Below are 13124 nucleotides of genomic sequence, written 5' to 3' on the forward strand. Positions count from 1 at the left end.
CCATGGCATGGTCCTTTCTGTTTTTCTGGAATGCCTTCCTCTGTCTGACGAACTGCTAGACACTTTTTAAGAGGCAACTCAAGCGTACCTCCTTTGCGACTCTTCTTGGAGAGTTCCCCTGCCCTGGCGGACGCAGGGCAACCCGCCTCGCGTGCTCCCCTGGGGCCCTGCTTTTCCGTTACTGCACTGTGTCATCATCACCCGCCCCCACATCTGTCTTCTCCAGTAGAGGAGATGCTGGCAGAGTCCATGTCATCCTCACTTGTGTTCCTAGCCTTTAACCGAGCCTGGCCAGAGGAGGTCTCAGGGACCCTTTGCCGCGGGAGAGCATGCCTTCTGTCGGAGCGTCCTACCCTCTTGCCATGTCCTTGACAGGGCTCCTCACCTTAGTGCTGTTTCTTCTAGGCCCCACCTATGGTGGCAGTCAGAGGGAATCCCCAGGGGGGCTACTGAGATTTCTCCAGAGTGCTTTACCACTGTCTGTCTCTCCTTGCTGCAGAGTCAGACATCCGACCCAGCAAACTCTTAACCTGGTGTCAGCAACAGACTGAGGGCTACCAGCATGTCAACGTCACTGACCTGACCACATCCTGGCGGAGTGGCCTGGCCCTGTGTGCCATTATCCACCACTTCCGGCCTGAGCTGATGTGAGTCTGGGGCCCAGGCTGGACTTGCCGAACCCCTCACGGCCCAAGGGGACCCTTGAGACAAGTTAAACAAGGGCTACTTTGCTAGATGCAGCATCTTCAGAATTTGGTTCCGAATTTCTCATTTCTCTTTGCATATTTTCAATTTCAGTTTTTTCTTTCTTTCTTTTTTTTTTTCACTCTGCACTGATTACTCTGTCTACAATTTGTTTGATCTATGTTCCTAACATGTGAGGAGCAAAAGTGACTCAGGTTCAGTGATTTTACTAGTTCCCCTTGCCCCCTCCATCACCACACTTGGGAAATTCGAGTATTTGCATCTTGGAATTCTACCCTCAAGAAAGGAATTATGGGATAGACCTAATTCTGGGGACTACTGTGAGGCTTGATAGCCAAAAGTATTAGATTTGAGACCCAGATCAGTTAGCTGTGTACCATTGGGCAAGCCACTTATCTTCTCTGAGTTTATTTCTTCATTTAGAAATTGGAAATAATGTCAGGTTCTTTAGGCAGATTCGGTTATATTTGTGGAAATACCTTGTGATATTGAAAGCACAATACATCTACTGATGTTGTATTTAAATCAACGTGTGCAGTATAACCTCATACCCATGAGCACATTGATCCAAAAGGCTGAAAGGAAACCTCTCAAAGGGTTATTAGTCGGTAACAAGGAAGTTAGGTTACCTCAAAAAGGGAGTGGAGCTCTCATTTGTTATTTTATATGTTATATATATAACTGAATTCTTTTTGTTTATTTGTTTTTTTTTTACAAGAAGCCCATGTTAGTTTTGTAATTAAAAAGAAGAGAACATACGGGAACTATTTAAAAGTAAAGAAGGTGGTGTAAATCATTTTCTGGTTGTTTTCAGTCCAGGCAGCAATGACATTATCATGGCCCAAATCTGATTTGGTCCCACCCTGAGTGAGCAGGACAGGGTTAGCATTTTTCTTGGCTGAGTCTCTGGAGAGTGCAGTGGGGGAGTTGGCTGAGGGCAGGGGCCGGGGTCGCTGCTCCTTATTCCTCCCCCTACCTCTGCCTCCTCTCTCTGAATTTCACCCTGTTTTGATTCTCTAGCAACTTTGACTCTTTGAACGAAGACGATGCTGTGGAGAACAACCAGCTGGCATTTGATGTGGCAGAGCGCGAGTTTGGCATCCCCCCAGTGACCACAGGCAAAGAGATGGCATCAGCCCAGGAGCCCGACAAGCTCAGTATGGTCATGTACCTCTCCAAGTTCTATGAGCTCTTCCGGGGCACCCCGCTGAGGCCTGTAGGTAAGGATTTGCCTTCCGACCAGGCTTGCTTGGCCCTTGAGCCATCACCGCCCTCTGCCCGTGTCTGGCTGCTCTTTGCACTGGTGTCCTCTGTCCCGGGGCTGACCCATGCCTTCCTTCCCTTTGAGTGTGAGGCCAGTTAGGGGTGGACCCCACCCATCCACACATGTGTAAGTGGGTATGTGTGGCAGGTGCCATGTGACACTGGGGGTCTACCCCTGCCCTTGGGAGGTCACCGATAGAGCTATGTCAGCCCCCTACCCAGGACGTTTACCCCTTTAATTGGGGGATAGATGGTTTTAGAGGGACCTTGTAGCAACGACATTCCCTGAGCTCTAGGGTAGCTGTGGCAGGATCCAGATCTCAGTCCTTCTTTTACTTCCTGGCAGATTCTTGGAGCAAAAACTATGGAGAAAATGCTGACCTCGGCATGGCCAAATCATCCCTTTCCCATAACTATCTCAACCTCACATTTCCAAGGAAGAGGACTCCACGAGTAAGTCTCAGCCGCGTTTTCATTTAATTTCTCTTTGCACGTGAATGGAGCAAGGAGATTGGAGAATGTCATGCTCTCTGTCTGTTTGTGCTGATAAATTACACAGATAAAGCGCTCACAGAAGACGCGAGTAAAATTCAATGTCATAACTGAGTGTTTTTGGGAGTTCCCCATGGTACTGTGTAGCTAGCTTCAGTGACTTAGAAGTGGTTATAGGAAGGTCGTGATAGATCAGCTCAGTTTCCTGAGTGGGGAAAAGGAGATGGTTTCTTACTATGTTAAGCAGTTTATTTGGGTCAGGAATGCAATGGCCGTTTAGTGGTCGGGATATATGGTGATACTACATTTACGCATTCTGTCTCATTATTTTTTTTTTATTCAATCATTCAACAACTATTTATTGAACCCTAATGCATGCCAAAATTAGGGCTGAAATTTTTGTTTGTTTTTGACAAGGGAAGGAAATACAGAGATGAATAAGATGGTCCTTGCCTTTGAAGAACTTGGATTCTGATAAAGAGGTTTCCGAACTTGCCTAACTTACAGTTTCCTAGTGTCTCAGTAATTTTTTTCAGTGCCCCTAGATCCAAAGAAATATATAGAAGTCCATTTATTAAGTAGTTAAGTCCAAATAACTTGGTAGGGATATTTTGCAAGGTATATGACAGACTTTATCATGTTTCCTAGAAAATTTAAAACATCCTATGGCTCCTCTATGAGTTTACGATGGTGCCACAGGGTGCCTTGGTACACAGTTTGGGAACTATCGACCTAACAAGAAATTATAATTTTATTTGAATGGTGGTATCTTTATGGAAGGGATAGTACAAGTTATCTTGTTCATTGTGCTTATTTTAGAGGTTTTAAAAAAAAAGGCCCAGAGATGTTAAGTTGTAAGTAGGGGCACAGAATTGTCTTCCCTTCCCAGACTGGCAGGGCAGCCCTCCCCTGGCTCTGCAGAGGGCTGCAGGCCTTTACATGTCTCAGTCTCTCTAGGTTGCTGACAGTCTCTCAGCCTCTGGCCAGTCATGCCATGTCCTGCCAGCCCCTCCGCCCAGGGTGGGGCTGGGCCATGTGGCTTCCTTGCTTTCTGTCAGCCGTGTGGGCAGTGGTCACTTTTTCCACTGAGGTCTGCACTCCCTAGAATGTTGCAAGCGGTTGCGCTAACTCCAGGACTGGGATAGGATACTTAATGCTCCCCTACACTTTGTTTATAGCAAGGAATGGGCAAGCCAGACTAGGGCTGGGAAGGAAGGTGTCCAGGTTGGCTAGGGTTTTCAGCAGAGCAGCTAAAAGGCTGAGCTGCACCCAGCTGCTCTGTCCCACTCTGCTCCCCAGGCGTTCAATCAGAGGCTTTGCGGGAGGACTGTGTCACCTGCACATGCCTCACTGAGCAAAAGCTGTCTTCGGGAGAGCACATAGGCTTGTTCCACCCCAGCCCAGGCGTTTTCTTCCTCTGAAGCCAAGGACCCCACTCAGCCCAAGCGAGCCCATGCAGCCTTTCCGGAGGCTCTCTGAACCAAGCATTTCCTGCCTCTCCATTTCACCCAGTTCCTCTCATCACATAGCCTGCAACTGGGAACAGTGGGGGGGGGGGGGGGCTGAAGAGGACTGTTTAAACCTTTCACTCACCACACCTCTGTGAAACAGCTAAGCCAGATCTGGCTCAGGAGGTGGGAATGGGCAGAAGTCAGCAGTCAACAAGGCCGGCCAGACCCTTGAGGGCTGCTTGGGCCCTGCTTTATGCTTCACTCACCGCGGGCTCTGCTAGGAAATGCAGAGGAGCAGATGGGCTCTGCCTGGCCAGCCCTGGCTGGTCTGGAACCATGTCAGGTCTCCTCCACGGTCTGCCCAGGGTCTGTCCATCTTCAGAGGGGTGAAGAGCCACAGATCTGCTCCGTCCCACAGATACCATTTAATGCCCAAAATCTGCCCTGTTCTTCAGATAGGTAGAGATTAGGTCACTGAAGTAAGTGCATGGTGTGGGGATTACTTATCCTTTTGTTTCTCCTCAAATCAATTGAATACTTCCTCTGGATGGGATGACAGTAAGGCCATGGGTCACATGGTGCCTTGGTCGTCTCTGAAATACCCCAGCATATTGCCCGCCCTCAGTGCCAGTGCAGTGATTGCACCACATGGAAAGCACCTTCGACCATGCCTTCTTGTTGTGGCTGGACACTTTTTGGTTGGGGGAATGGATTTGCAATGCTCTTTGGTCTTTACATTTCTCACAACAAAGAGTACCAAGTCCACTCCAGTTCCCATGGGATGGATGTGGAAGGTGTTGACACAGGCGACTCTGAAAACTGAGCACACACAGAGGCTCCACTGCTGTTACACCCAGAAGAGATCAGTGCAAATAGGTGTGCAACCCTCAGTACCCCAGCTCATGTGCCCCTAGAGATGGAGGCCAGACCATGCTTGCATGATTCTACGCCGCAGCACACACGTGATATCTGTACATATAGGTGCATCCTTATTCGAGCTTGCTCCCTTCTCCCCCTCTCCCTGCCCCCTCACTAACTCCTAGAGGACATCATGATATGGGAATTGAGTCACCCACATTTGTTCACAGTGCAGCCTCATAATCTGAAGAGGGTTTGTTGTTTCTCTGCTGAGCCAGTCTTAAAGTTATCTTTCTCCCTCCTAGTTTTCACTGTAGGTGTTAAATTTTTCTCTCATCCCTAATCCCAATAACATCAAAATCCTAGGCAGACTGATCAACATTAGGTGAAATAAGACTTTTTCCTCCACGGAGGACCTTGTTTACATTTAGAGAGAGTAACTCTCCTATCCGTCCACCGAGAGAGTTGTCCCTCTGGTGAGTGGTAACTATTGGGGTTGGTTGATCACCTCTGAAGACTGGACGGCCCATGCCTGGGAAAAGGAGAGCTTGGGATTATATTTTCCTCTTAAGAAGCCCTTGGTCTGCTTCCGCAGATCTGCCTCTGATCCTGGTCAGCACCTAAGAGCCTCGTGGCAAGCCACAGTCCCTGGGGTCTCCAGAGCTCTTATCACCACGCACTACCACAGGTGACACCTGACCATACGTACGCCTGCATTTATGACTAGTACACACATTACGTTCCATATGTACCCGGGTACCTGATCTTTGTTTTCTCCATCCTGAGCCTACTCCTTGGGGGACAACACAGCATAGCTGTTGTCACTTGTCCAGAAGCCCAGTCAGTGGCCCTAGGATATTTATCCTTCTCAGCTGACTGATTCCGGCCCAGGTTCTCCTCCAGCACTGGTCCCTGGTAGAGTGAAATGCACAAAGCATGACTCGAGTCAGTGTCCGATCTGGGTCCCTCACAGCTCTCCTCTCCTTGCCCCTCCTGCACGGACACTCTCCAGGTGCTATATGGGAAAGTACTTCCTCCATCCACGCATTCAACACACATTCACTGAGTGCCTATTTTATGCTGAATTCTCTTCTCGGAGCTGGGGGTAGAGCCATGAACAAGACAAGCAAGGACCCTGCCCAAGGGAGCTGGCCTTCTAGCGGGGCTTCCTAAGCTCCTTTCATTCCCCTTCCCCACCTGCTTTCACAGAACCATCCACCTAGAAGCCAAAGCTCCCCTCTAGGTTTCTAGTACTTACCAATTCAGAGGTTCGAAGAAGGTTTAGGAGAGTCAAGAGCTCCGGGTCCTGATGCTGCCCGGCAAGCACAGGGCCCGTGAACAGCGCCTCCAGCACTGGTGGTTTCCAGGCCGATCTCAATCCTGTCCTCTGCACAGCTGCAGCCTGAGGTTCTGTGCTGGTTTACAGAATGGAAATGCGCTCTGAAGCCAGGTAGATACATACATATTTAGGTCTGCTGGGGATTCAGCACATGTTCAAACCTCTCAGGAGGTTCCTTTTCTTGTCTGCAAAGGGATTATAATAATAAACATTGCATTGCTGTGCAGACACCATGAACAAATGTGTGCTGCTGCTCTGAGCACCTTCTCTGGCACGTGCAAGGGCCCCCATAAATAACGAGTCGTGGCGTTTATAAGTGCTGATTAAATGAAGATGTGCCTCTTCTGAAAAGATGAGGGAAACTAGCTGGATTGAACACTGAGTTCGGTACTGCAGCCGTGACTGAGGCAGCATTTCACACGGAGCAGTTTCCTATCTCGTTTGTCCCTGGTATTACCTTCTGAGGAAAACAGGGAATGTATTCTCATCCCAGTTTTACAGATGTGGGAACTTGGGCATAGGAAGATTAAATTGCAGTGTCATAGGTGGTGAATGTCAAAGTCAGAACTAGAATTCAGATTTTCTGTTACCTAGCATTAACCTAAATAGTGACAGTGTCTAACACTTACACGACACTTTATGTGATAAGAAATGTTGTACCTACACGATTTCATTAGTTCATATAATTTTGAGCTTGATAGTATATCTTATAGGTGAGGAAACAAGTCAGAGAAGTTAGATGATTTTCCTAAGTTCACACAGCCAGGAACTAATTAGCACCAGAACGTGAACCCATGATTCCTTACTGCTCTGCTATTGAAGAACAGCTCTCTTGCTAGTGACACCGGTCATCTTTCTAAATTTCATGGTTGCTCCCCAACTCAACCAGGTCATTGCCTGCCACGGCCAATCTCTCTATGACCCAGATCTAAATTTCTTTAGGATTGGGTTACATTAGCTAACTAAATATAAAGTCTGTTTGTTTTGGGCTGAAATCACATTATGTCATGCAGTGTGGGAACATGGTTATCTCATGCTAATCAAATAAATGATTAGATTGGCAGATATGTCTTTTTAAAGGAGGCACCAGTTTAATAAATGCCTTTTGGTATATAGAATCTTTCAAATCATTGGGAAGTCATGATAAGAAAGTGTTCTTAGGGTGAAAAAGAAAGCGAGTTATTAGTGTAGTCTCATGCTCTCTCTAACTAGGCACAATAAGTATTTTCTTTCTCTTCATACCCCAATTATTCGTAAAGCAAATACAGTCCAAGGAGATAAGGGTACTGAGGCAACTTTGGATCCCATAATAGAGATACACAGGTAAGAAAAAATTAGGTAATTCTTCAAGTTTGCATTTTCTCTCCCTCTTTGTGTTAACCTAGCTCTTAGTTGAGAATCAGCGCTTCCATGATAAACCCGTAAGGAAGCGTATAGACACTTTGTGTATCTGTGTCGCTAACCTTTCCATATAGATTGCATTTTGTTGTCCTGCGGGTCAGGCTGAAGCGAGAAGCTGTGATTGCCCCCACCCACTGCCTTTATTCCCCCTGAAGGATTCGGGGCCTTCTTAGGCGCCACCACTGCGCACACTTCCCCCAGGAGTACTCTCTGCGCCTGTGGGTACCACACCGGCTTTCACCTATACAGGCTCTGATTGTTGAAACAGTCACGTCAGGGACTGTTGAATGCAAAAGAGAGAATGAGATGTGTTGCTCTTTGAGGGAAAAGCCAAGTCTTCATTTAAGGTAGAAAGAAGAAGAAAAAAAAAAAACAGAAAACCCTAAGATTCGTGTTCTTGTCGGGTAGGACATCCTGTACTTTCACAGGCTCCAGTCTGCAGGCCAGCGAGCCATTCAAAGGCTGTGGAGCTGGAGGCCCAGACAGCCTGTGCCTCTAAGACCCAACATTGTTGCAAATAAGGTCATCTGTTTCTCTTGGTGTTTGCCCAAGCGCTGGAGTTGAAATAATTTCCATTCACAGAATCATGATTTATTGGAAGCTGAGGAAAATGTTGAAGGGAAAGCAGGAACCTTTGATCTGTTGTTTTTTTGCTGCCTGGGCAAGGGATGGGTCAACTTTTTAGACAAGTATCAATGACTAAACTATGGTTAACATTGTCTTTAACAATATTAAAGGTTCTGGTGAATGTGGGGAGGGAGCAAGGATGATGGGGAGGTAAGAACTGGAGAAGCAGGTGCTTTCCACGGGAAGCAAGTGAGTACATAGCAAACCATGTGCTAGGGGCTTCAATGTTGTTACTATTATATCATCGTTATATTATCATATAATAATCTACAAAATCATTTATTGTTCTAGAACAACTGAGAAGTTAAAAAAAAAATCTTCTTGTGGTTGGCCAAGTTTAGGATGTATGGAACCAATTGGGCTTATATTCCTGGGTTCGAGGGCATAGAGTGGCCAGCAGCCCTTCCTACTGCATCCAAAGTGAAATAAAGCCTGGGGTTTAATCTGGGCTGCCATGGAGGGCCCTCTAAGGGTGAGGAGGCTCCCGGCAGAAGGGATACATACTTAGGGGGATGATTCTGTGGTCCTCAGGGGGCTGGCCATCTGGAGAAGTCCCCAGCTGGAGACTGGTGGTGTCAGGAATGGGCTTACCCTGCAGGGTGCAGAGGAAATAGCAAATCCAGGCCTCCACACCCACCCCAGCCATAGCATCAGCTCAGTGTGTGCAGTCCCTCTCATTCCCTTGAGACAAGCCTGACAACAGGTGGCCCTTCGGTGGCCCTTGCAGAAAAAACGCAGTGAGCTTGGGCAGTGTGAGTTTCTTCAGATTTAAATGTCTACATTTGGACAGCAGAAAGTAGACTGTAAAGAGTTATCAGCAGGGCAAACGTGTAATTTATTGTCAAAACCAAGATGCTTTTGAGAGTGAAAGGAGGCACTATAACTATACTGGGGAGAAAAAAAGCAATAAATCAAAATTGTCCTGGTCAAACTGGGCTGTATACTCTCCATCATATTCAGACCACGTCTGATGCTTCTTTGAAGTTAATAAAATATCATGCCAGTAGCTGTGATGGTGACTGAATGGCAGGCATTAATTTACCATCAAATCCTTGGGCAGCTGCCCTGGGTCCCAAGAATCCTGTGAGGTAATCAGTGTCACCGTGTAGAAGGTGGTCTCCATAAGGCAGCACCCTCAGGGTCTTCGGCAAGCCTGGCTGCCCTGAGCCCAAGGGCGCATTGACAATGGAGCCTATCCCTGCCCTGCCACAGGGAGTCTTTGTGCTTTGGGACATTTCCACATGACTGGGAATGTGATTCCCAGCCCCTTCTGACAGAACCTGCAGCTCTCCAGGTAGAGTGAGGCTCCCTTCATAGCGTCTGAACAGAACTCTAGTGAGCACATTGCTCACAGCAGGATATTTCATGTTCGCCGGTCCCCTGGGTGGGCAGGGCTGTATGTCCAGTGCTGGCTCAGAGCTATTAGAGGAACCACAGTCCTTGACAGCTCAGAGCTCACCATGCTTTCTTGGCCATTGCAGGTAGACAGCCAAACTGAAGAGAATAACGACATGAACAAACGGAGGCGGAAAGGCTTCATCAACATGGACGAGGTTCGTGTGCACCCAGTGTCAGTGTAAACAGAGGCCCGTTGCCTGACAGCCAGTGGCCACATGCCCGCCCGGCTGTGGCAGCCCCGCTGGCCCTTCCTGCCTTCCTCTCTCATGAGCTACTGAGTTCCAATTTTGGCTCGATGGAAAAACAGGCTCTGATCCTCGTTCTGCTACTTACTAGCTAGGAAACCTTGAGAAACAGAATCTCCCAGGGTGGAGCTCATGTCTGTAAAAAACAGATGATACATTTGAAACTTAAGAAACTCAGCAGGATTTTTAAAGATTAAGTAAGAAAACGTTATATAAAATGCTGATGTCTGGCACCTAGGTTAATCAATCTACAATTACCATTAACAGCAAGTAGTAAAGAGGTGCCACTGTCCCCCTTTTCTACTAGTCCTGTTTCTACTTTTTGTGTTTTCTGAGCTCTCAGGGTTTAAGGCCAATGTCCTAGTGCCCATAAGCGCCACCTTCTGGTGAAAGAAGAAGATTACAGGCTACTTTGTGAAAACCAAGCCCAGATCTCCTGCTACTACTGAAAAATTGATTAGCAGAGTTTCGTTTCTGAATCCCCAGGTGATTCTTTAAACAGACCTGAGATATACACCTCATTTGAAAAAGCCATTTTAGTCCCACAAAAGGAAGCGCAGATATTGTCAGTGAACTCTAGGATGCCAGTGTTAGCTAACTGACTGGCTTATGTTGTAATTGATATTGAGGCATGTGAGAGTTTACATAAAACATTGACACGGGAGTTACAGGACTTAGAAAAGATTTCTATCTTATATGGTTAAAGAGGTGTTATTGCTGTATATTTTTATAACATTGTTGTTCATGTCTGTGACTCGCTTCATGTGGACGCTTTGACTGGGGTCAGGACACTAGTTCTCACAGCAGTGAACTTTACAACAAAGAGAGCCGCCTGGTCCACCTTGGGGGAGCTGCCTATTGTTCACCCCATTTTCTGGGATGCTCAAAGGAAAACACTGATCACAAAAACCTTGAGTTCAGTTCATGTGCACAAACTCATTTTATCTATTGAGTTAAAATCACCCTTGTCGGACCCTTTTCTAGAACTTCTTTGAGAGATCCCTTCAAGAGCTGTTGCTTCCTGTCTCTTGGCTCTGGTGTGAGCCAGAGGCCAGCAAACAGGGAGATGAGGGAGAGGAGGACACAGAGGCTGACTGACAGGGTGGGAGAGATGTCGCATTTTCCCCATTACAGGTGTTAGCTCTCACCTTAGGTGCCTATAATTTGCTTCGGCCTCCTCCCAAGAAGCTTCCCTTGGATGCACTTTGTCTCAGGTGGAAGTCTTCGCCCACCTTTCACCCATGGCTTGTTTGAGAGAGTGTTTGTGCTCTTTCTGTTGATGGCAGCAGAGGAGTGGGGTGTGGGAAGAAATCTGGTTGCACCTGCCCCTTCTAAGATGTCTCTGGGCTATTTTCTGGGCCTGCTATTTTGCATCCAGGTCAGATTTAACCAAACAGTAATTCTTTCTAAATTCTTGCTACTCAAAGTGTGGGTCAAGAATTAGCAGCATTGGCATCACCTGGCAGCTGGTTAGGAATGGGGAGTCTCAGGGCCCACTCCCGACCAACTGAACCCGAATCTGCTTTTGAAGGAGCCCCGAGTGATTCATGTGCACATTAATGTCCGGGAAGTGCAATCTGCATAATCCACTGTCCTGGCTGCCTTTGGCCTTGAACAAACAGTGACCACCCAGTAAACTCACCCTCCTTGCACTCAAGACCGTATTACAGAGTTACATCTCCCACTTTGAAGTGAGGAGTGACTCTGGTTTGTGTTTGTCCAGCACTTCAGAGCGGCTATGCATACAGTGTTTCCCATGGGGCTGCTACTCTTAGGGATCTTTTTTTTTTTTTTTTCCAAATTGACAATAGCTTGCTGCCTCCCATGAATTTCTTCTAAGTGAACACATCTTTCTCGTCTTGGGAATGTCTGTTCCTGAGGGAGATTCATTGTCTCCTTGGGAAAGCAGAGTGCTGGCTTGCCATGACAGTGCCATTTACACTTCTGAGGTCTGGGGAGCAGATCCAATGGTGACGGGAAACAGGCATTCATTGAACACTGGTGATTTTCCAAGTTTTACATTTAGCAGAAGAGCTAAAGAAATCTTACATAAATGCCATTGTATAAACAATATAACCAAGTGATCACAGCCAACATCAGTCATTAGTCACATGAATATCGTGTACCCCAATATAAAGCAATGAGAAGAGCACTTCACCCCTGTGACACCCTTCTCCAAAATCAACAACCCTGATCTAATCATTAGAAAACATCAAAACAACTCAGAATAAGGGACTTTGTACAAAATAGCCAACCAGTCCTCTTCAAACGTGTCAAGATCATGAAAGACAAAGATGGAGAAACTTACAGATGGGAGGAAACTTAAGGAGACATGATGGCTAATTGCAGTGCAGGATCCTGGATGTACCCTGGAACCAAAAAGGACCTGGAAAAACTGGTGTAATTGATATCGAGTCTATAGTTAATAGTATTATGCCCAGGTTAATTTCTTAGTGATGATAAGTGTCATGATCGCTCCAGGTGTTAACATTACCTGCAGGTGAATGAGAGTATGCAGGAACCATCTGTGCTATCTTGGTAACTTGTCAATAAATCTAAAATTAGTTCAAAATTAAAATTTTTTTTAAAGATAGCAACCAAGAGCAGGACAGGTTGTAGTTGAGAATGGGGTGCAGAAGAGAGAGCCCAAAGTCTGCCTTGCCTGACTGACACCCCTCTTGGGTCTTTCACTCCCTCTACTCTATGATTCTTGACAGTTACATGTTGTATTTTTGAAAACTATTTTGCATACCACTCATTATTATATTTGATTTTTGCAACAACCACATGAAGTGGGTTACAGTCCCACTTTACAGATGAGGAAACTTAAGAGAAGTTAAATTGCTCAGGTCACTGGTCAAGATTCAAACCCTAACTGTCTGGCTCCCAAGCATGGGTGTGCCTGTCTTTGGGAAGATGTGTCCCCTCCTGAAAACATTGTCTCCACTGGGCTTCTGCCTTCCTTCCTCAGACCACAGAGGACATTCTTTAGGAAACTGGTCCCTTGCCCTCAGCCACCAGACCTCTCCCTGATATCTAGGTTCCGGGACCCCAAAATCAATGCACTAATTTGGGCTTTGCAGCTTTCAGGCTTTTCCAGCCGGAGCTTGGGCTCCAATCAAGAGGGAGGCAGCAGTAAAGAAAGTGGAAATCAGAACAAAGTCAAGTCCATGGCAAGTCAGCTGCTGGCCAAGTTTGAGGAGAGCTCTCGGAACCCCTCACTCCTGAAGCAGGTGAGTCCCATCAAATGATCACTGGACCTGCCTTCTTGGTGACCAGAACTGAGAAACCAGAAGAAATGTTCAGGTTGGTGATGGATTTCAGGTATACCAGCCAGGCCCAGCT

The 13124-nt window shown here is 46.8% G+C and overlaps 1 protein-coding gene across 5 annotated transcripts in view; it reads left to right on the forward strand.

Annotated features, from left to right (window-relative positions):
- The window catches only part of MICAL2 (microtubule associated monooxygenase, calponin and LIM domain containing 2), a 198102-nt gene that overhangs the window by 105008 nt on the left and 79970 nt on the right, over nucleotides 1-13124 (forward strand). For all 5 annotated transcript variants that reach the window (XM_016135436.2, XM_016135437.2, XM_036221339.1 and 2 more), the window contains exons 13-17: nucleotides 500-647; nucleotides 1726-1925; nucleotides 2315-2421; nucleotides 9618-9689; nucleotides 12863-13012. In XM_016135436.2, the coding sequence (XP_015990922.2) occupies nucleotides 500-647; nucleotides 1726-1925; nucleotides 2315-2421; nucleotides 9618-9689; nucleotides 12863-13012 (677 nt within the window). The remainder of the gene's footprint in view (nucleotides 1-499; nucleotides 648-1725; nucleotides 1926-2314; nucleotides 2422-9617; nucleotides 9690-12862; nucleotides 13013-13124) is intronic.

The sequence above is a fragment of the Rousettus aegyptiacus genome, unplaced genomic scaffold, assembly GCF_014176215.1.
Source record: "Rousettus aegyptiacus isolate mRouAeg1 unplaced genomic scaffold, mRouAeg1.p scaffold_m13_p_5, whole genome shotgun sequence".
Classification (NCBI taxonomy): Eukaryota; Metazoa; Chordata; class Mammalia; order Chiroptera; family Pteropodidae; genus Rousettus; species Rousettus aegyptiacus.